We start from the raw sequence: 22,111 nt of genomic DNA on the forward strand, positions 1-22,111 counted from the left end.
AACTAAACATGAACATGTTTTGTAGTTTTGAGAGTGAAAATGAAAGTGTTTTAATGGTTTAAAGCTTGATTGCTGTGCTTTCACTGCGTCTCATATTGGTCCAGTGAAAAGGCTAGAAAACTTGAGGCATACACTTGTCGTCTAAAGAACCACTTGGATGCAGTAAGCGAAGAGTTCATTGATGAGCATCTGGCTGACGACCCAAAAGTGCAACTCGCAAATTATTGCGTAGCTTTTGTGGAAAAAAAATCAGCAAAAAAGTTAAATATGCCAACTCAGGCAGGAAATGACAGATTTCCCAGTCTACTCCTCACTTGGCCATGTGCTCATCTTAAGAGAGTCTGACTCAGAGGGCTGTTTGCAGGTTTTTGATATAATTAGTTATATATTCTGATAATACACTTTGTACGTTTGTACATATGCTTCATAATTAATGAATTCCACTGTCTTATAGTACACACACCGTGGAAACAAATGTTTGAGATGTTTTGCACAAATAGCTTTTAAAATCAGATATCCCTAATGCCAAATGTTAACTAAAGGGGAATGATAGCACTGGACTGTGAAGCAGTGTTCTCTGGAGTGATGTTCCATCCAATATGTTTGTGATCTAGAACTAATCCAACATAAGAACCCGACCTCACTAATGTCCTTGAGGCTCCATAACATTAAAACCTCATAGAATCAGCATCCAATTTCAGCATTTACTGCATGTATGTTTGAGTGGCACGTGCATTTAGTAGATTGATGCTGAGAAAACTGTTAGCGGACTTATGATTTATTTATTTATTTTTTTATTAATTTAACTTTGCTCATTGTGCATCTCTAGCCCCTACCAAGCCACAAACTATGAAATAAAATAACTCCGTCTGTTTTTTTTTTGTTTTGGTTTAAGAAGGAAGAGAAGAATGTGAAAGAGAAAATATGGAAGACTACCACCCAATAAACAAAATTAAATAAATCAGGACCAGACAAAACAGAGCTTCTGCTCTTTTTACCTCACTCTTGTGTGCTTCAGAGTAAAGTGAGCTCTGGTTCATTTTCAATTACCTTAACAGACACTTAAATAAGCTGTTTAGACCGTGTGGTTTGATTCTACTGGTGTTCTGAATGAAGCACATGACAGAAATTTCATTAAGAGCCCAGGGTGTCTATGGTAACATTTGTCAATCAAATGTTATCTTCATAGGAGCTGGTTAGATATTTGTAATATTTCTACTGGTCTAATCAATTTTTGAAAATATTTTCCAAGTGCAAATTAATATTCAACACTGATGTTTTGATATGGTGGTGATATGGTCTAGGTGAGCCGACTAAATCAAGGATCACAAAGCAGTATTTATCACCATTTTGCTCTAAACTTTTTGAAGCTAATCTTGTAACAAACTATTTCTCTCTTTAAAGAACTTGTAGGTAGTATTTTTCACCTTAGAATTACAGCTTTAAAATGTGTGACGCTCCATTGACCTGTAAAAGGGAGAGCACAGCCTCTCTCAAATCGTACCTAGTGTTCCTATAAACCTGTATTGGCTGTCTTTCTGAACACATTTGCTTTTTCTTTCCTGGAAGCATCATGCTCTCAACATGTGGTACATAGCAAAAGATTTTATTAAAGGCATTTTAATGTTTACATATCAACAGAAGCCTGTATCCATTCACACAATTTTTAGACAATCTGCTGTTCAGGAGCTTGTTTTCCAGCACTTTTGAAAGAAGTATATGTTTGTATGCGTCAGTTCCACAGCAGTCCACATTGTTGACACTAGCCTTTTTCACATACGAATTGTCCGGAAAATGTCTGGATGTATCTCTCTGGAGATTTTCCAGAGATGCCCTTTCACACATGTAGCATACAGCCAGATATTTTCAGTGTCAGATGCATTCTCACAGCTGGAAATGTTTCACATGGTTCAGAGGTGGAGCAGGAGACACTGCATGAATTCACTGGAATATTACCGGCTCTATTCACACACGAGCACAGTCAGACATCACCTGGATGACAGGATAAATCCGGGTTATGACCGATACAACTGTTATGGACATTTGCATTCACACATACATTTCCTCTGGGTCTGGAAACGTTCCGTCAGTCAGTCCATCCGGCATTAAGCATTCATATATTCATTATTCATGTGGTGACACATGTAACACATGGCCATTTATAAACAGGCTTAGGAACTGACTGCACAAAGTGTGAAGTTGTAACATCACTCTGGAATTGGCTCCCCAAACTGAAACATGTTCTCGTCAAACAAGTCTTCAGGAAGTTCCTCATCTCCATCGGCAAAAAACGTGGGGAAGGGTGGGTTTCTGTTTTTCTCCAGATGGTGAGGCAGAATGGTGTCTCTTATCTGAACACAAAGAAATGAATCTCAGGTTAATTTCAGTTCTACGGCAGTTTAATCAGGGTTTCACAGTCTGCAAAAATAAAATCTCTTTATATATTTTATTAAATAGATACCTCTAATATGAGAAGAATCACTAATGTCTGAAGTTTGTTCTGTATACGGAGTACACAGCAGTGTAACTAATGAACTGATAACACAAAAACTAAGAATTCCAGAAAAAAAAAAAAAAAATGAATTTAATTTTAATCTTTAGTCATTTTTAAAATGTGTCAAATCTTAAATTGTGTGTTGGTGACAAAATATTCATATCACTCTGTCCCTAGCCATGACCAAATAAGATTTACAAATTTGCATGACTGGATCAAAGCTACAAATCAGACCAAACGTAAACTCCACCAGTGTGAGTGTTTCAGCATTAGGTTGTATTCATGTCAAAGAAAACAGCATTCAAAAATATTCAAGCTGAAGTAAGCAAGTGTACTGAAGCTCTTGGGTGACTCAGATCTATTTAGAGTAATTGTGAGTGTTTGCACATAGGTATTTTCAATAACACACTAGACCTCAAACTGCTGACTGAGCGATCAATGTGCTGATAGTTATAAACGCAATATATACACACACAAGTGTGTCTCTGTATTGATAGAGATGGATGACACAGCTTCAGAGTGTGTGTGAGTGTGTGTGTGCATGCACCAAGGTCGCAGTGGCATGGATAGTGCTCTTATTTTAGGTCCACACCGCTGAAAACGAGGACTACAGCAGAAATAGTAAAATACTGACAAATATAGGGAAAGATGCATTGAGCAGAGACGCCAACAGGTGAACCCTAAGGAAAGCTCGAGTCCCTGCCCTTTTTCTCTTGGACTGTACAAGTGCCTTTATTGTAATTGTGTATATTTGTAATTGGCCATTTTGCAAGGTCTGATTCAGTAAAGGTTTGCAGTCTTATGCTGTGAATAGGTTTGTGGGTCACAAGCTGGCTGATATGCATACATCACAACAGCACTACAAATCTGCTATTAAAGCAGTATCGACAGGAAAGGACAATATAGTATTTGCGTACTGTTTATGGTAAAAACAGGGATTATGGCACATTGTTTGTTAAATTATGCTGTCAATTATATTGGGTTTATCCACTTAAATCCTTATATGAAAGTCTATTCACTCTGTGGCCATCTTGATAATGCTACCAGCCAGTTATTCTTGCTCCCAGGATAGTAACAACCTAGAGAGGACGCCAGTCCATCACAGGGCACACGGGGAGAACACACCAAACTCCTCATAGACAGTGACCTACAGGGTTTCAACCCACAATCCCAGGACCCTAAAGCTGTGTGACAGCGAAACTACCACTTGCACCATGTCCCCTACAAAAACAATATATACAAAAATATATATCTGAAATCAGTAGGTAAATCTAAAAAAAAAGTAGCATTTGGCTGAAATGATAAAAAATCATAACCTTAAAAATAAATGAGGGCTTTTTCTGTGAGCTGATTATATTTAAAACATCTGGATTTTTATGGTGTGCTGCTTGTCAGATAACAATGCTGTCAGACTATGACCTCTATTTAACAAGAGAATAATAAATTCTATTGTAACCTTGTAAAGAGGTGTGAGGAGTTTTGGGCAAGGTTTTTTGAGTGACAGTCAAGATAAGCTTCTGAGCTCCACCACTAACACGAAAAGCTGTTTGGACACATTTTAATGCATATTTGTTTGAACTGAAACATAGTTCAACTTGATCAGCCTGATTTGTAATGCATGTGTACTAGTGATGCAATAAAATGTAAATACTCGGCTAAAATAGAAACCAATACTCAGGACACACTGAGCTGAACACTGAAAATAATTATTTTAACTGGCACATTTTCCATAAACAAAAGAAAAAATACATTGTAATCTAAAGATATATTTGTATTGCTATTGTATTTCACATGGTTAAAACAGCCAACAATAAACGACCAAAAGAATGTTTAAAATTATTTTAGCATATTCTACAAATGTGACTTAGAGTAAGTGTGTGACCAGCTTTTTCCCCAAGATCATCACTCTATCAGGATCAATCTGCCAATCAGACTTACAAGAAATTAAGCAGTGTGGCGGGTGACTGAAGATAGAAGTAGCAAGGTCATAAATGTTTGGGAGATATTCTTCTAGTGTATTTTTCCTATTCGCATCATAGGAACTCATTTTTCTGTATTTTCTGGGTGATGTCATCAAAATATTATCGCTTTTCCACTGCACAGAACCTACACAACTCTAATCGGCACAGTTCTTTTGCTTTTCCACTGGCTAAATCTGGAATCTGGACACTAGCCACGGAGCCATGTTTAATCCCAAAACTAAAACAACACGCAAATACACGATGAGTAAACGGTGTCTAATTTTACCACCGCAGTTGTTGTGGTTGTCAAAGCCAGCGATTCATGAGAGACAAGGTTTTGCGACGTCACAGACTCCATAAAAAAGAAACAAGCTATAAGCGTGCCGAGCAGAGCCATGTCGAGTCGTGTAGAGCCGGACCCACGTGGTCGAAAAGTGACATAATACTTACATTGCCATAAAGCTTAAAGGTCACTCATCTGTAACATTTAATGACTTTTTAAAAGATTATTCTGGTTGGGATACCTTTTATTAAGCAATCATTAAGGCAATAGATTTAGGTTAAAGGTTTAATAATCTAAGCTGCTTGTTACAGCTGCTTCAACTGTTAAAATACATCCACAACGTCTGGCACAGGATTACACATTAACTTTATTAATTTTGGCTAATTTTTTTGGGCCTTTTTCTTTTTCCAAACAACAAAACATACAGATTTTGGATCATTTTTGGCTGAATTGTTTTGTGTATGAAATATCAGGGCATCTCAATATTTCTAAAACTGAAAGTTAAGCTGCCATCCAATTTTTTGTCTGTAAAATTTGCATATACACACCTCTAGGTGCTGTGTGTGTGTGTGTGTGTGTGTGTGTGTATAAAAGTGGTCTTACTTTGACCAAGCAGTTGCGGTGTCCTGGAACAGAACCGTTGACGTATAGGACGTTATATTTATTATTCACTCGCCAAACCTAAAACACAGACAAAATAATATCTGCATCTGAAACATAGTCATGCAGCAATATCATACTCAAATTATTAACAGCAGAACATTCTCTCACACACACACACAAAATATGAGAATGTAAGGTAGGGAGAGAGAGAAAAATGAATGCATTGTCTAGTTAGAAGTAGTACATGCTTGTTTGTGTGTGCGTGCAATTCCACACATCAGCAGTATTACAGTTTGCCTGAGAGCCACGGACCAAATGTGCAAATTATAATTATTGTGAAGAAATTAAAATGTTGCTGACCCTGGAAACAGTTGTGTGTGTTTAGTGAAGGGTGTATATGTAAAAACACCTACTGTATGTGGTATCAAGGGATTAGATTAAGACAAATAAACAACTAAACAAAAATAAATTATTAACAACCAAATAAATTAAATAAATAAACCTTGGTAGAGAAGCACACAGCACAGTGCGTTTATACCTTTAAACCAAACGCCGTGTCATAAACATTTCCCATCCGGCCTGGCATCTTCTTTCCCTTGAAAACTTTAGCAGGATCCTGTCAGAGATAGAGATTTCGCCATTAAGGGGTCCAGTGGAAAGGCAAATGTATGCATATGTATGCGCAGGCAGAAACACACATATACACTCACCCCTCCAGGTCCCAGGGAGCCTGGCCTCCTGTGGGTTTTGGTTTGACCGTGAGAGGCTGGCTGACCACTGAAACCCCAGCGCTTCATCACTCCCTGGAAACCTTTTCCAATACTGAAACACAATGCAATATCACACTCACTATTACTCACGTATTATTATGCCTTACATCTTTGCTATACATCAACATGTCTTTATATATCACAGTGTGCCTCCATTCCTTTCTGTTCTGTCCTCTTCTGACCAACCCCAGTCTCAAACCACCATCTTGGCAACGTAGGAGCAGAGTGGATTTTTATAGACTGCAAACAACGTTAATCTATCATTGTTTTCATATTTTCAAACTACATTTTCTGTGCGTGTTATATTTCACATTAAACAGTGCAACATTTAAGGAGAAACAGAAATTCTACCTGGGCCCCATTATGATTGCTGCACCATGTAAGGTAGAATGAATATGTATGTAGGTGAGAGAAAACTTGTGCGATTTAAGGAGGAATGAATAAGTCAATCCGCACCACATAGTAAATTCTGCTTTAAGGTGGAAAAGAATTTTCTGTAGGTGCCAGAACTTACCTTTAGCACAATTTAAAGCAGAATTGAACGTTCTACTTAGGCCAGAATGTCATTGCTGCTGCAATTAAATCGGATTGGAAAGACAGTAAATGCCAGTAACTGATGCAATTTTTAAGATGTAAAGGATAGTTGCATCAGTTACTGGCATTTAGTCAAAAATATCTGAAGTTGAGATGTGCATGAGCATGATACAGAGTTGCTGCTAGCTGCTGCAGAGTTGACTTCAGCAGAAGTCATTACTGTCAAAAAATATAAATTAAAATAAACAGTTATGAGAGAGAGAGAGAGAGAGAGAGAGAGAGAGAGAGAGAGATAGAGAGAGATAACAGTACAAATATACCAGGTAAATGCCTGATGGCTCCACTGTAGCCAAGCTACTCATGCAATAAACAGGTGCACGAGAAATGTGGGACCTGCAGGTGAGCTCAGACTGTCATAAGGCTGTCAATCACTTCATTCCTAATTGTAACCTTGCCTTTGAGGACATAGCTGAATAACATGCTCAAAAACTATTTCTGGGGGAAAATAAAAATGTGCCAACATTAGTACAGGGAAAACTAACTGCTGGAATTAAACACTAGAGATGGAAAGCTGTGAAACCGAGACTGAAAATGTGCTGCTTTGCCCTAGAAAACATAAGGGAAGGTGGAGCTACACATCATAATGCCACCAGCCAGCGGACACAATAGACCTGTGCTGGCTTTACTTTTAACAGATGCTGACTCCATGTTTTCTGCCGTCATTGGTTTATCCCAAAGCCTGACTGCAGTGATGGGGACTCGTTATTGAAAAAAAATGTGCTCTGACATCATGAAAAAAAAAAAAGTTACCCCAATATCCTGACTTAATCTCCCACTGTGGCCATTTCTGGCCTCCTAATAATTCCCATTTTCAAAAACTGGGTTAATCATTCCCAGGTCCACTTTATCTGATAGCTGAGGTGTGAGGATTGGCTGACATTGCATGTTCAGGTGGTTGCCCAATAAACGGGAGGATATATATATATATAAACAGGAAGAAAAGGTGTGCAGCAGTATCAGGTGCAATTCTGATGTCTTTACTGTAAATTTCCATATAGTCCTGATGTTAGCTACATAACATATCAAGGCACATGATATGAAACACCACCTCTTTTCACACTGCCACTATTGCTCCGTCACTGGACAGACCCCACTTGCTGGAGGTATACATTGTTTGCCCAGGTCCATTGCATTAACTGAAATTAGCCTGTGCTGACTGGCACCATGAGGGAAGGGAGCCCCTCATCCCACCCACCGAGAGTGAGGCCAATTGTGCTCTCTTACAACTCCTGACCTTGGATGAATGAGGCACCACTGGGGATCAGACAGGCAATCTCCCAGTGATAGCACCAGTGCTTAGACTGCTGGGCCACATTTAGATGTTTATGAATGTCTGCAATATTGCCTTTGGCAGCAACAGATAAACTATATGTCCAAAAGTTTGTAGACATCAAGTATTTCCTTCATTTCAGAGAAATGTTGTGTGAGGTGGGGTCCACAAATTTTTGTCCTTTTGTAATTATATACATGAAAATATAAATTACAAATCAGCCCCAAGTGATGAAAAACAAAAGCTTGTCTCTTAAATCTTAATGAGAATTGCACTAATATTTTGGCATTGCCATTTCAGACCACTGGCATGTTTAAATATATTTTCTATAATGTCAAATAAGAGGTGTGTTTCATTTGCCCATTAAAGCCTGCTGTGTACATACTGATCGGCCTCCCTTTGATCATGTGAGAGTTTAACGAAAGGACATCTCAGTCTGATCTGCTGTCAAAATGACCTACAGAGGCTCTTGGCCAGACCTGGCATCTTCACACAGATTTAAATAAGGCAGCAGTCATCTTCTGTAAGGAGGGCGAACAGGAGGGTTAGAAGGGAAAACTGAAGGGGCCGAGCTATTACATCATGATTGGGATTCTAATGAAGTGCAGGGTATGCTCTCGCTTGGAGGTTCAGTGTGTGTGTGCAGTATAGTGCTTGCTGTTCTAAGTAGGTGGCAAAGACCGGATTCTGGGTATAAAAAAAAGATCAGAAACCAAGAAGACCTACACCCCAATTTCTGACCCATAATAACATTTCTTTTACTTACACAAGGAGATATAACAATGTACACCAACATAGATCCTCAAGCTAAAAATAATCAGAAATAGAATAAGCCTTCTAGAGGGACATTTGCATGATCTATGCAAAATGCAGGTCTGGGGAGTAAACACTCTATTCTATGTCTGAAAGCTACTGCTGGATAGTCGACTCAACATGCAAAATTATTTACATTTTTCATTTATGACATTTAGCAGATGTTCATACCCAAAGCATACTACAGTTGTAGTCAGGTTACAAATGAAGAATAAAGCAGCATTAGGTGTCTTGCCCTAGGACCCTTCTTGGTATAAGAAGAAAAAACCCCAGTCCACTACAGGAAGGGTTGTGCTACTAGACAACTTATATTTATCAATCATCTGTATAATATGGGTGTATATCTTAACCCCCAGATATACCAACAAAAACAGCACAACAGACAATTAGAAAAATAACAATTCCATCCTTATAATTATAATAACATAACTATTGCACAGGATAAAAAAATATTACAATCAAAATATTTATGCTTGCAGTGGTGTCAAAATTAATAGGCTATTAGCATATTATCACAATAAGTTTTGCAATACTGGTTTTTATTTATTTTATTTTTGCCTCTCAGAATCCTCTATTGCTCTATTTTAACGGAAGCCCAGTTGCTACCAGAGCCCCTCCCCCCTAAGCGGGGGTCCACTATCCTTGTGAGTAAAAGGTGTAACTGGCAAAGACAAGAGACCAGATACTCACTTGTGTGAATGTGAACAAAGGAAATGTGAGAGTATTGATGAAAATTATGAAGAAAAAAAACTTAAAATGTAGTTAATGTTATGTGTGACTGGTATATGCTGCTGTTTAAAATCAATGTGAGATCATTGTATTTTGTGTTTCTTTTCTCAGACATTAGGCAGAATGTAGGCAGCTGACAGCATCCAAAATGCCCCCAGTTTCTGCTCATTCATTTTATTACACAATATTTTAGAAGATTAAATGGTATATTCACACTCAGTAATTCTATAAAACTAAATACATATGTAGATATAAACAAGTCTAACTTGTGTTATGAGATACTCACGTTTTGGCTGTAACATCCACATACTGTCCTGGGCGGAAGTGAGCAGCATAGAGAGGTGTGCCTAAGCAAACAGAAGAAGAGGATGATTAATAAGCTTGGACATCTTCTCTGAAATGTTTTGTTTGTAGTATTTCCCATTACTTATCGGAACTTGCCTGAAATTTTTTTTTTGAGAACCCCAATGATTAACACCACAGAATGATTACGTTTTTTATTTCTTTCAGCATGCAGAAAGCCTTTGTTTGACTGATGAAAGTACCTGGCTTGATGACAGCGTTGTCCGTCACACAGAAAGTTGTCAGCTTCTGTTTCGGAGAAACTCCAGCGTTCCGGAAAATTTCCAGGGACTCCTCTGACCGCTACAGGGAAACATACAGAAACTCTCAGCAAACACATCCATCTCTACAAGGGGATCTGGTATATGCTGATTCATCCAACAATATAATACACAATATGCCGCAGACCAAAACTATCACTAATATCAGTTTTAAGAAGCTAAAATTCTGATTTGTCATATCATAAACAAACAAAATTTAATATGGTAAAAAATTGGCAGTTGCCAGCTATGAACAGTACTGACAGTTTTTAATTGTCTCCTGCTGTACTCATACTAAAGGTTAGGCTTTGGGGGTATTCCAAGAAGCAAGCTATCTCTGTTAGCAATGACTGACTTTTCCTATTTGACAGGCTTTAATTTGGGCTCTGAGAAATCTCGCTTTAATGAATACCCCCTCTGTTTTGAGTTAGTGGGGGAGGGGGGGGGGGGGGGGCAGCAAAACCCAGAAAACACTGAATCCTCATTAAGCTCATTCCAGAACATAGTATCTGTCATAATCCTGGACGTACATTCTTTTTAATTAAATATTCAATTGACTGTTTATATTAAATTATTGTAGTGTTATAGTGTTAAGTGGCTAAAAATTCAGTAACAAAAAGAATATGTGGAGGTATGTTTTATTATGGGTAGGGTTTTTAAGTACAAGGCTGGATGCTGATGAGGTGTTTTCTCAGAATTTTTAGTCACATTTAACACAAACTCAACATGTATCTGAACATATATAATAAATACGCTAGTAATAGGATGTACACAATGTTTTAATCTCAATTAAGAAAAAAATGTGTGCACTTTTTGGCACATGCTGCTGTGGGGTTTGTGGGAATTGGTGTTTGTTGTTTGTAAACATTTATGCCCAAACAACACGGTGCATTATAAAGGGTGAGTCAAAAATTACAGGACACCTTTTAATCTGAATACCCACGCAAGTAATGGGTGAGGGGCTATGTCCGGAACATGGCCATATTGAAAGCTGCCTTACTGGATCAGGAGCAAATTTTTCCAATGGAAAGGTGGTTATGTAGAATACCAAAGCAATAAAAGGGTGCCCTGCGGCTTTTGACTCACCCTGTGTAGTGCAATTACTGGAACGTCAATTCTTCTCACATCTCCATTATGAGCATTGTCATTGCAAAATAATATCCCAATGGAAGTGATATTTTAGTGTTTGGATATTGGAATGAATATTAGAGTACCTGTGATCATCCCTATACCGAATATAAAACAATATATGAATTATTGCTCAGGATTTTTCCAATAATAATAATAATATTATTATTACTACTACTACTACTACTACTACTACTACTACTAATAATAAATGTATTAATACAATATAATACATTTATTATTCTCTAACACACATTCTTCTCTAAAATACCCAAAATGCAGTGACTTTGCTGAAGGTCCTAGTTTCTATTAAAGATTGCCATTAGTGCTTTTGTGGATAACTAGAAAAGAAGTGATTAAAAACATCTTTCTCCTTCTTTATTTGCTCAACTATACATTCATCACTATGCCTCCCTACTCAGTGGCAGCAATTTTCCTGAAACAAACACATCCAAGTAAAACCAATCAAACCAAAGATGAGGGAGCGGTGAGCAAGAGAGGAAGTGAAATTAGGAGAAATGTGGAGGTGAAAAGGAATAAAGTTGGAGAGAACTGCAAACTTAACCGCCTCGATTAATTCTTTGCAACACAAACACTTTCACACTCCAAGGTCACCTCCACACCCTCAGAGTAATTCTCCTATATGACTACTTCAGCTCTCATTATTCAGACCCTCCAGGCGGCCCACCACTCAGCTCTATTACATGAAAGTCAAGGGTGTGAATATGGGGGAGGAATTACGGATGAGCTTGAGCATGTGCTTGCCTTGCATATAACACAAATCAAGGGGCTTGTAAACATACACTGATGTGTGCAAGCAATCAGTAATAATTACTGCTTGAACTTACGTGAAAAGGGGGAGAGTTTTTACCCCCTACAACGAGCGCAGCAGTCTGGCCATCAAAATCTTCTTTAGGTATGTGCTTGATCACATGGCAGTCCTGCACCTGGGAGACACAGAGTGTACACCTGAGAATCAGAGTGCTGAGCTAAAATTTGCTTTCCCCATATAAGCATTTATTCAAACATGAGACCCTCCGACAATATCATATTCAAAATATCTGAAAATGTTTATACAAAATAATGTTAATAATAAATTGAATCCAATCTTAGCTGCAAAAGCTGTGTATATTTCATTAATAATGTATTAGCCTCATTCATAGCTGCCCTTCTTGCTCACAAATGGTCAGTGTGGCAACAGAGGTAGGACACCCTCACCCGCTTGTTTGTTTAAATAGTTGGTTTCAGTTTTTACATGCGATCGACCTCATGGAACTGCCCTATAATTATTTAACTCTTCAAACGAATGGCCTTTTACCAAAAGGCCTCTTAAGCGAACAAAATATTGAGTATATACATTTTTACAGATACTCTTCTATGTTTTAGCAGCTGAAAACATGAAACATTAATGATCAGTAGACTGGTAATATCTATCTGATATTTTTAATCAATTTGAATATTTATATTCACCACTTCTAAAATCACTGAAATGAAAGTGCAAAAATATTCTAAATATGGCCGGCTTGTTATGGTATGGGGCAGCCAAGCCTGAAGGGAGAAGCAGGCTTGGGAGCATAATGTCACCTATGGACCCAAGGCACTAATCTGGTCCCCGGGATTTGGAGGAGGTGGCTGTCTGCAACTCCTAGGGTGTGTGTGTGTGTGTGTGTGTGTGTGTGTGTGTGCAAGCAAAATGCTTCTAGTTTGTGTGTGTGTGTTTTTCTGGTTGAATTTAATCCATCCATCCATTATCCACCGCTTATCCGGATCCGGGTCGCGGGGGAAGCAGTCGGAGCAAAGAAACCCAGACCTCCCTCTCCCCAGCCACCGACGCCAGCTCCTCCGGGGGTATACCGAGGCGTTCCCAGGCCAGTCGAGACATATAGTCTCTCCAGCGTGTTCTTGGTCTGCCCCGGGGCCTCCTCCCCGTTGGACATGCCCGGAACACCTCTCCAGGAAGGCGTCCAGGAGGCATCCGAACCAGATGCCCGAACCATCTCAACTGGCTCCTCTCGACGTGGAGGAGCAGCGGCTCCACTCCGAGTCTCTCCCGGATGTCCGAGCTCCTAACCCTGTCTCTAAGGGAGAGTCCAGACATCCTGCGGAGAAAACTCATTTCAGCCGCTTGTACCCGCGATCTCGTTCTTTCGGTCACTACCCAAAGCTCGTGACCATAGGTGAGGGTTGGGACGTAGATTGACCGGTAAATCGAGAGCTTTGCTTTTCTGCTCAGCTCTTTCTTCACCACAACGGACCGGTACAGAGCCCGCATTACTGCTGACGCTGCACCGATCCGCCTGTCAATCTCACGCTCCATCTTTCCCTCACTCGTGAACAAGACCCCGAGGTATTTAAACTCCTCCACTTGAGGCAGGATCTCACTTCCAACCTGGAGAGAGCACTCCACCCTTTTCCGACTGAGTACCATGGACTCGGACTTGGAGGTACTGATCCTCATCCCTACCGCTTCACACTCGGCTGCAAACTGGTCCAGCAAGAGCTGGAGGTCCCGGCTCGATGAAGCCAACAAGACCACATCATCTGCAAAAAGCAGACATGGGATCCTGAGACCACCAAACCGGACACCCTCCGCCACTTGGCTACGCCGAGAAATTCTGTCCATAAAAATTGTGAACAGAACCGGTGACAACGGGCAGCCCTGACGGAGTCCAACTCCGACTGGAAACCAGTCGGACTTACTGCCAGCCATACGAACCAGACTCCTGCTCTGTTTGTACAGGGACTGGATAGCTCGTAACAAAGAGCCCAGTACCCCATACTCCCTGAGCACCCCCCACAGAATACCCCGAGGGACACGGTCGAATGCCTTCTCCAGATCCACAAAACACATGTAGACTGGTTGAGCAAACTCCCATGCACCCTCCAGGATCCTAGCGAGGGTAAAGAGCTGGTCCTGTGTTCCACGACCGGGGCGGAATCCGCATTGTTCCTCCTGGATCCGAGGTTCAACTATCGGTCGGACTCTCTTCTCCAGTACCCCCGCATAGACCTTACCGGGGAGGCTGAGGAGTGTGATCCCCCTATAGTTGGAACACACCCTCCGATCCCCCTTTTTAAAAAGGGGAACCACCACCCCAGTCTGCCAGTCCAGAGGCACTGCCCCCGATGTCCACGCGATGTTGCAAAGACGTGTCAACCAGGACAGCCCCACAACATCCAGAGCCTTGAGGAACCCGGGGTGAACCTCATCCACCCCCGGGGCCCTACCACCAAGGAGTTTCCCTACCACCTTGGCCACTTCAGCCCCAGTGATAGACGAGCCCCCCCCGGGGTCCCCAAGCTCTGCTTCCTCTGCGGAAGACGTGCCGGTGGGATTGAGAAGATCCTCGAAGTATTCCTTCCACCGTCTGGTGACGTCCCCAGTCGAGGTCAACAGTTCCCCACCCCCACCATATACAGTGTTGGTGGAAAACTGCTTTCCCCTCCTGAGTCGCCTGACGGTTTGCCAGAAACTTCTCGGAGCCGACCGAAAGTCGTTTTCCATGTTCTCACCGAACTCCTCCCACACCCGAGTTTTTGCCTCAGCGACTGCCGAGGCTGCGAGCCGCTTGGCTCCTCGGTATCTGTCGGCTGCCTCCGGAGTCCCCTGAGCCAACCAGGCTCGATAGGACTCTTTCTTCAGCTTGACAGCCCCCCTCACCCGGGGTGTCCACCACCGAGTGCGGGGATTGCCACCCCGACAGGCACCGACAACCTTGCAGCCACAGCTCCGTTCAGCCGCCTCAACAATGGAGGTCCGGAACATGGCCCACTCGGACTCAATGTTACCAGCCTCCCCCGGGATGCAGTCGAAGCTCTGCCGGATGTGGGAGTTGAAGATCTTTCTGACAGGTTCCTCTGCCAAACGTTCCCAGCAAACCCTCAACACACGTTTGGGCCTGCCAGGTCTGTCCGGCATCCTCCCCCGCCATCTGATCCAACACACCACAAGGTAGTGATCAGTTGACAGCTCAGCGCCTCTCTTCACCCGAGTGTCCAGAACATATGGCCGCAGGTCAGATGATACGACTATAAAATCGATCATCGAAATGCGGCCTAGGGTGTCCTGATGCCAGGTGTACTTGTGGACACCCTTATGTTCGAACATGGTGTTCGTAATGGACAAACTGTGACGAGCACAGAAATCCAATAACTGAACACCACTCGGGTTCAGATCAGCGGGGCCGTTCCTCCCAATCACGCCCCTCCAGGTCTCACTGTCATTACCTACGTGAGCATTGAAGTCCCCCAGCAGAACAATGGAGTCCCCAGAATGAGTGTTCTCCAGCACTCCCTCTAGGGTCCCCAAGAAGGCATGGTACTCTGAACTGCTGAATTTAATATGGAGTTAATTAAAAAATACTGTTTTAAAGATTATTTCATAGTTAATGATGTTGTTCAATTACCAATTTTACTATTTACAGCACTGATCATTATTGACACAGACTGCTTTTCATTATAAAGCCAGGCAATTATTAACAAATACATGTAGAATTAGGCTACAAAAATATCATGACAATGATATCTAAAACTCAAAAATGCTCTACAGTATCAACATATTACACTTCACCTTTAAATATTTAAGCAAACAATATTTAACACCAAGAAAATGATAAGTTTCTTTGACTTTTGTTTTTTGAGTGAAATTCTGTCTGTATCTGTGTAGCAGAATGAATAAATGTGTACCTCTGAGCAAACTGAAACCAAAGATTAGTATTAGGATACCAGTTGGGAGACACAAACAAATATTGAAAGCATGTAAAATGCTAGTTGGTCTAGCTTTAATTCCAAGTCTTCAGGGAGCTCATGACATTAGGTACCACCAAATTTAAAGTGACCAAAGTGTTACTGTGAACCAGCCAAATGCTACACAATACATATGAGTCTTTATTACCTGTAGCATTGTTACAACATGCCTTTCTCCAGATTTGGTCCACACAGGCATCATGCCCAACTTCACTGCAACAAGACCAACCCTCCGACTCTCTGTGAAACATAAGGCAGGATTCATATGTAGTTGAGACTGAAATGTGCAGGTCAGTCTTACTTTATCTTAACAGGTACACACAGCATTCTAATTCTCACAACTCATTATACAGAGGGTCAGACTCACTTTCCACCCATTCATGCCGGGGCCACGGTTCATCCTTCAGTGGGTTTAGTCTGTCTGCACTCAGCTGTTTGTATTCCTCTGCTACAGCCCTTCTCATATAATTTGCATTATCTTCTGTGAGATGCTCATCCCACCATGTAGAGGACTTGATAGTTCTGACAAACTGGACAGCAGCAATGCTAGTACAAAAAAAGGAAAATATAAATTAAAAAACTCTGGCCAAAATAAAATAAATTAAGCATCAGTATATCAGCTGTGAACATATCTACTGAACATGTATACTAGCTATGAATGTGTCTACTGCCATATAGTAGTGCTACAACAGTCCTGAGACTGAGGTGCTCCAATTTAAACTAGGGATGCACCGATTTTTTAGGATAGGATAGGATAGGATAGGATAAACGATAATTAGCACCTTAGAGTAGCCAATACTGATATTAATATCCAATAATTTTATCTTCTTCTAATTAAAGCAATTTCTCAAAAGACTGGGGGATCACACTTCCTTCCTGGAAAAAAAAGAGGAGGAACGTTCCTTTACAGATGTACTACGGTGTATGTGTAGCACGTTGTATTTTTCTACAACACAAATGAATTTCATGGGGGCATAATTAGGAAAACGGTGAAACATTATGTAATTTACACATAAAAATTTTAGATTTTCAGTTATGAGTAAAGTCCTTAATTAAGTAGTAAATAATTCAAGGTCATTTGGCATACCACCTCTTGCTGCTTCACGTACCACAGTTTGAGAACCACTGGATTAAAGCAAAACAAATTCTTTTTATCATAGGTTGTCATAGGACATAGCCTTTTCTTCAGTATTTGTGCATTTTTGTACAGACTTTTGTACTCTTTTTTTAATGAAATCATTCAATATATTGGTTCATTAGTAAATTTTATTTTTATCAAAGATTTACAGCTGGTTCCGCATGAATGGTTTCTTTAGGAGCACCAATTAGGGCAGCACTGCGTTTGTTTTAGCGAGGGAGGGAGATGTTTGAGCAAGTGTTTGTAATTGTTTATCATTGTGTTTCAGTAATAAATTAAGACGTTGAATGACTCTTTATCTATTGTGATGTGTTTTATATAATACAGGCTCCTGCACTGTGGTGGTTGAGAGTATCTTTCTGTCATTTAACCTGCTCTGTGATTTAACCAAAAATAAGTGTGTGATTACACTGCTCTGTGTGCGTGTACTGAGTATTGCTGATATTTAATTGGCTTTCACAATGAAGAAATTTAATCCCAGAAACTGTTCTCTGCAGAAACTGTGAAAAACATCCACATGGCAGACATAGCTGTGAATTTACAAGTGTCGGTGCATATGTGCATGCACAACAAATGTGCCAATTTATCGGCTAAAATTCCAACACCGGACTGATAACAATAAAATTAAAATAAAGTCCACATATCGGCAACTAATATATCAGCTGGCAATATATTGTGTTTCACTAATTTAAATACTAGAACACCAACCTTCTGATGGAGCATCTTGAATGTGGGAGGAACATTTCACAAACAACAAGCACTTTAAAATGCATCTCAATTGTTGTATAACTTACATATGATTTTCATTCTGAGCATTGCAGTGAGAACAATGGACCAAAACATTATGTAAAATTGAGGCCAAGAATTTGCATACACCAAGTTTACAGGTCAAACTCCATTTTACAAAACTTATCTTATAACTGGAAATAACTTGTTCACATTGGGGTCAATTTAAAGCTACTGATTAGAGACAGAATTATTTCACCTTTCACATTTTTAATGGCTCAAAATTTTACATACACCAAGATGACTGTCTCTATAAGCAGTCAGAAAGACTTCAGAAACGGATGTAATGAATTTTAGAAGCTTTATGCAATCTGCCAATTTAGGAATTAACTTTTGCACCTGTGACAGTATTTAAGGGCCTACCTTAAATAAAGTCACACCCTTAGAAGACTACTGGCTTCTATTTGCAAACCCAAGCCATCAATATTTTTATTACAACCAAAATGTAAAGCATGAGGGTGGGAGTATCAAGTTGTTTTTCTAGGGCACTTCTATTATTTAAGCAACAGTTGAAGTTACCAGCCAGATGGGTCTTTCAGCAGAAGAATCCTAAGCAATTCTGCAAAATTGGGACAAAATGGCTAAAGAAAAAAACAACAACATTGGCCTAAAGAATTTGCTAGAGATTCCCTAGAATCAGTAAAACTGAATTCACAAAGCTCCATCTAGTAAATTTAAGAGGCTTTGGAGTTGCATTTGTCCTTCAGTATTACTCCACCATCATCAGTACCTCACATGACCTGTGGTAGAAAGCAGTCAAAATCCTCAGTGTTAATGCCCTTTGTATATATTTTTGACATACATTATATACATATCTGTATACATTATATTCACTGTCCAGTCTCTCAGCTCCACTGACCATAGAGAAGCACTTTGTAGTTCTATAATTGCAGATTGTAGTCCACATGTTGCTCTGAATATTTTGTTTGCCCCCTTTCACCCTGCTTTTCAAATGGTCAGAACTCTCACAGGACCACCAAAAGGCAGGTATGATTTGGATGTTGGGTCATTCTTAGTGCTACAGTAACACCAACGTGGTGGTGATGCATTGATGTGTGTTGCTCTGGTATGAGTGGATCAGACACAGCAGTGCTGCAGAAGTTTTAAATAATGTGTCCACTCTCAGGACTCACAAACCTTGTTGGCCCCACTTTAAATGTAAAGTCAGAGACAGTGTCTCATTTGTTGCTGCACAGTTTGTGTTGATCTTCCTCTAGTCCTTCATTAGTAGACAGAGGTTGGCTGGATATTTGATTGATGTACCATTCTCAGTGACATAGAGGTGTTTTAAAAAGTCTAGCAGCCCTTCTGTGTCTGATCCACTCATACCAGAGCAACACACACTAACGTATCACCACGTCAGTGACACTGCTGCAGTGAACCAAGTCATACCTGCTCTGTGGTGGTCCTGTGGGTGTCCTGACTACTAACAACAAGGTGAAAAAAGGCAAACAATGTATGCAGAGCAACAAATGGACTACAGTCTGTAAATGCAGAACTACAAAGGGCTCCTGTACGGTCAGTGGAGCTAATAAAATGGACAATGAGTGTAGAAAAGAGGAGTTAGTGTCAATGTTAGGCAGGTTCGTGTTCACCTCTCCAGAGACGCTCTTCTGTAAACAGTGGGAGTCGCCCCTCTGAGCAGAATGTCGCCGAGTCTGATGAGCCTGCAGCACCCCGCCGCCATCGCTGTGTTTAATCCGGTTTTAAATTAATCCGGAGATTATTAAATCTGACTTTATTTAACTGAACTCATGCGCTCTTCCCACGTTTGTCCTGAGATGTCATTCCTCCGGCTTCCGGTGTCACGCTTTCAACGCTCCCTGAGACAACTCACAAACTACACATATAGTTCCGCTCAAACATCTGTAGTAAAACTAAGTTGAGATTTGTTTATACGATTAATGAATTCTCCTGTGAGTCCTAAAGTCATTTAATTAACAATTAGCGATATATTAACAATCTTGAACAACCCTGTTAATTTTGTTGATGTTGTGGCGTCGCCAGTGGTGATACACAGCATTTTGTACGTTATATTAACCTCCAACATTATCTCTGTACCCAACAGCATTCACAAACCAAACACAGCTACAACGCAACATGACCCAAGGAAAGCTCTAAGAGCTCCCGCACGTCATTATAAAAAAAATATATATATATATATATATATTGTGTTTGTTTGATATTCTTATTGAAAATATTCTCTACACTGAACATAAATCATAAATTCTTGCAAATTTTAACGTAAAATTATTGTTTTATGTTAAAATGCCCCCCTTTTATGTTCAGTAAATGCAAATTGTGTGCAAATCCTTATTTTGATTGTATATCAGTTTATATTATGAGCAAGTCACTGGAATGCTACACAAAGGTGACTGTGACATTATCAGTTCATGTGCTTCAGTTAAATATTGATGGATTTTAACCTTCCTGAGTAGTTTTAATGGCAAGTTTGGTTCCACTCAAGTATCTGGCATCTGCCTTGTTTCCCAGTGTTGGTGCATGGTGGCCCCCTTGGGTATGAAACTTCCACTTTGAGCTCTATCACACTCATCTCCATGTGGCATCATGTTCAGAGGGGATGATAGCCAAGCAGCTGTGCTTGACATATTGATCTACAAAGAAAAAGTGCAAAAGGTCCTAAAGTTCTGTATGGAGCTCCAGAGATTTTAAACACTCTACACACACAATATTTGTGGGGATTGTACTCTTCTAGCTTCTCACTGAGCATGGTAGCCTTAATATGGGTTAGGTCCTCACCACCGGCAGGGAAACTGAGGGTTTTGGGTGTGAAGGAACAGCACAGTCCTCCTTTCTTAATCCACAGGTGAGGTGCCCTTGATTAAGGCAGTTAAATTCCAACTGCTCAGGGTCATGAGGAACCTACCTGGAATCACTGGGTTCAAGGCAAGGAACATATCCTGGAGGGGGTGCCAGTCCTTCACAGGGTGACACACACACCTACATTCACTCACACACTGGCATCTTTAGACAATTTAGTGTAGCCAATCCACCTACCTATGTGTGATTTTTTTGGACTGTGGGAGGAAACCGGAGCACCCAGAGGAAACCCACATGGATACAGGATTCACTAATTATAAGGAATGTAAATTGGACGTACAGTTCATGGGATTTACTGCCAATAAAGTTAACTCAACATACTCAGGGCTAATATATTTATTCATATTCAACCTCTTCACCTGCAAAGTTCTATGGAGGAATATTAACAGTAAGACCATATTAACAGCCAGCCAAAATAGCTGTGGCCTGTGCATGGAATATAGATGCTTTTTTAATGTTTTATGGATTATTCCACAGACTTTACCATGCCCTTGTGGCCTGAAGAAAGATTAATTTATGATAATCTATGTACCTTAGTGTCTCACGCTGAGCTGAAATGATAGCTGAGGTCATGTATTTATATTGTAAAAGATTTCTGTCCCCGAACAGTGAGCTGAAATTTGAGGGCTCTCTGATACAAAACCTAATGTAGCACAAATGCTCTTTGTACTTCACAGGTGAATCCGCATTGACATCTTATAACTAAAGGAATTCATCATTCATGTGTATGGCACTAGTGTCCTACTCTGGAAATGAGGTGAGTGTAGGAGCTTAATTCCATACTCAGCTGTAATTTCCATGGGGAGAAGTTAATAATAACTTGGCCATAAGTTCCAGATTTCTCTGCAATATCTACAGGGGAAAATGAGAAAACTTTATTTTAAACTGCACAACATTAACACACAATGTGTTCGATATTAACACCAGAAGAATATATAATCTATAATTAAAATATTTTAGGAATAATACAAATTTTAATGAGTAAACATAGCTTAAAGTGATTCAGTGTAGGCTCTGGACCCACCGTGACATTGAACTTGATAAAGCAATCACAGAAAATGAATGAATGAATGACAATAACCATGAAGAAAAATGAATATGTCTCTTATGTTTGGTGCTTGCTGTCACTGATATCTGGTCTTATATATAAGAGATTGTGGTAGTGAATCAATACAGTGTTGTTTTAGATGGAGTTTCTACAGTATCTGGAGAGTGAAACTCAAACAGGGTTAGTGTTGCTGGGGTTACCTCGGTCTTGGTTTCTGATAAAATTCACTGCTGACACTGACTTCAGTGTTATAGTGATTACAGTAAATGAGTGTAAAATACTGTGAAGTACAGTATATACAAAGT

General features: G+C 40.2%; 1 protein-coding gene across 1 annotated transcript; it reads right to left on the reverse strand.

The window, feature by feature from the left end:
* Window positions 1-1,732: 1,732 nt before the first annotated feature.
* mrpl3 (mitochondrial ribosomal protein L3) lies at window positions 1,733-19,745 on the reverse strand. Its single transcript, XM_066674547.1, has 10 exons — window positions 19,513-19,745; window positions 16,361-16,539; window positions 16,142-16,233; window positions 12,096-12,194; window positions 10,063-10,162; window positions 9,804-9,864; window positions 6,052-6,163; window positions 5,880-5,957; window positions 5,342-5,419; window positions 1,733-2,351 (listed from the first exon to the last, which is right to left on the reverse strand). Exons 1-10 carry the CDS (start codon window positions 19,602-19,604, stop codon window positions 2,208-2,210), a joined length of 1,035 nt encoding a protein of 344 aa, XP_066530644.1. The 5' UTR covers window positions 19,605-19,745; the 3' UTR covers window positions 1,733-2,207.
* Window positions 19,746-22,111: the final 2,366 nt, after the last annotated feature.

Source organism: Hoplias malabaricus, chromosome 6 (assembly GCF_029633855.1).
Source record: "Hoplias malabaricus isolate fHopMal1 chromosome 6, fHopMal1.hap1, whole genome shotgun sequence".
Lineage (NCBI taxonomy): Eukaryota > Metazoa > Chordata > Actinopteri > Characiformes > Erythrinidae > Hoplias > Hoplias malabaricus.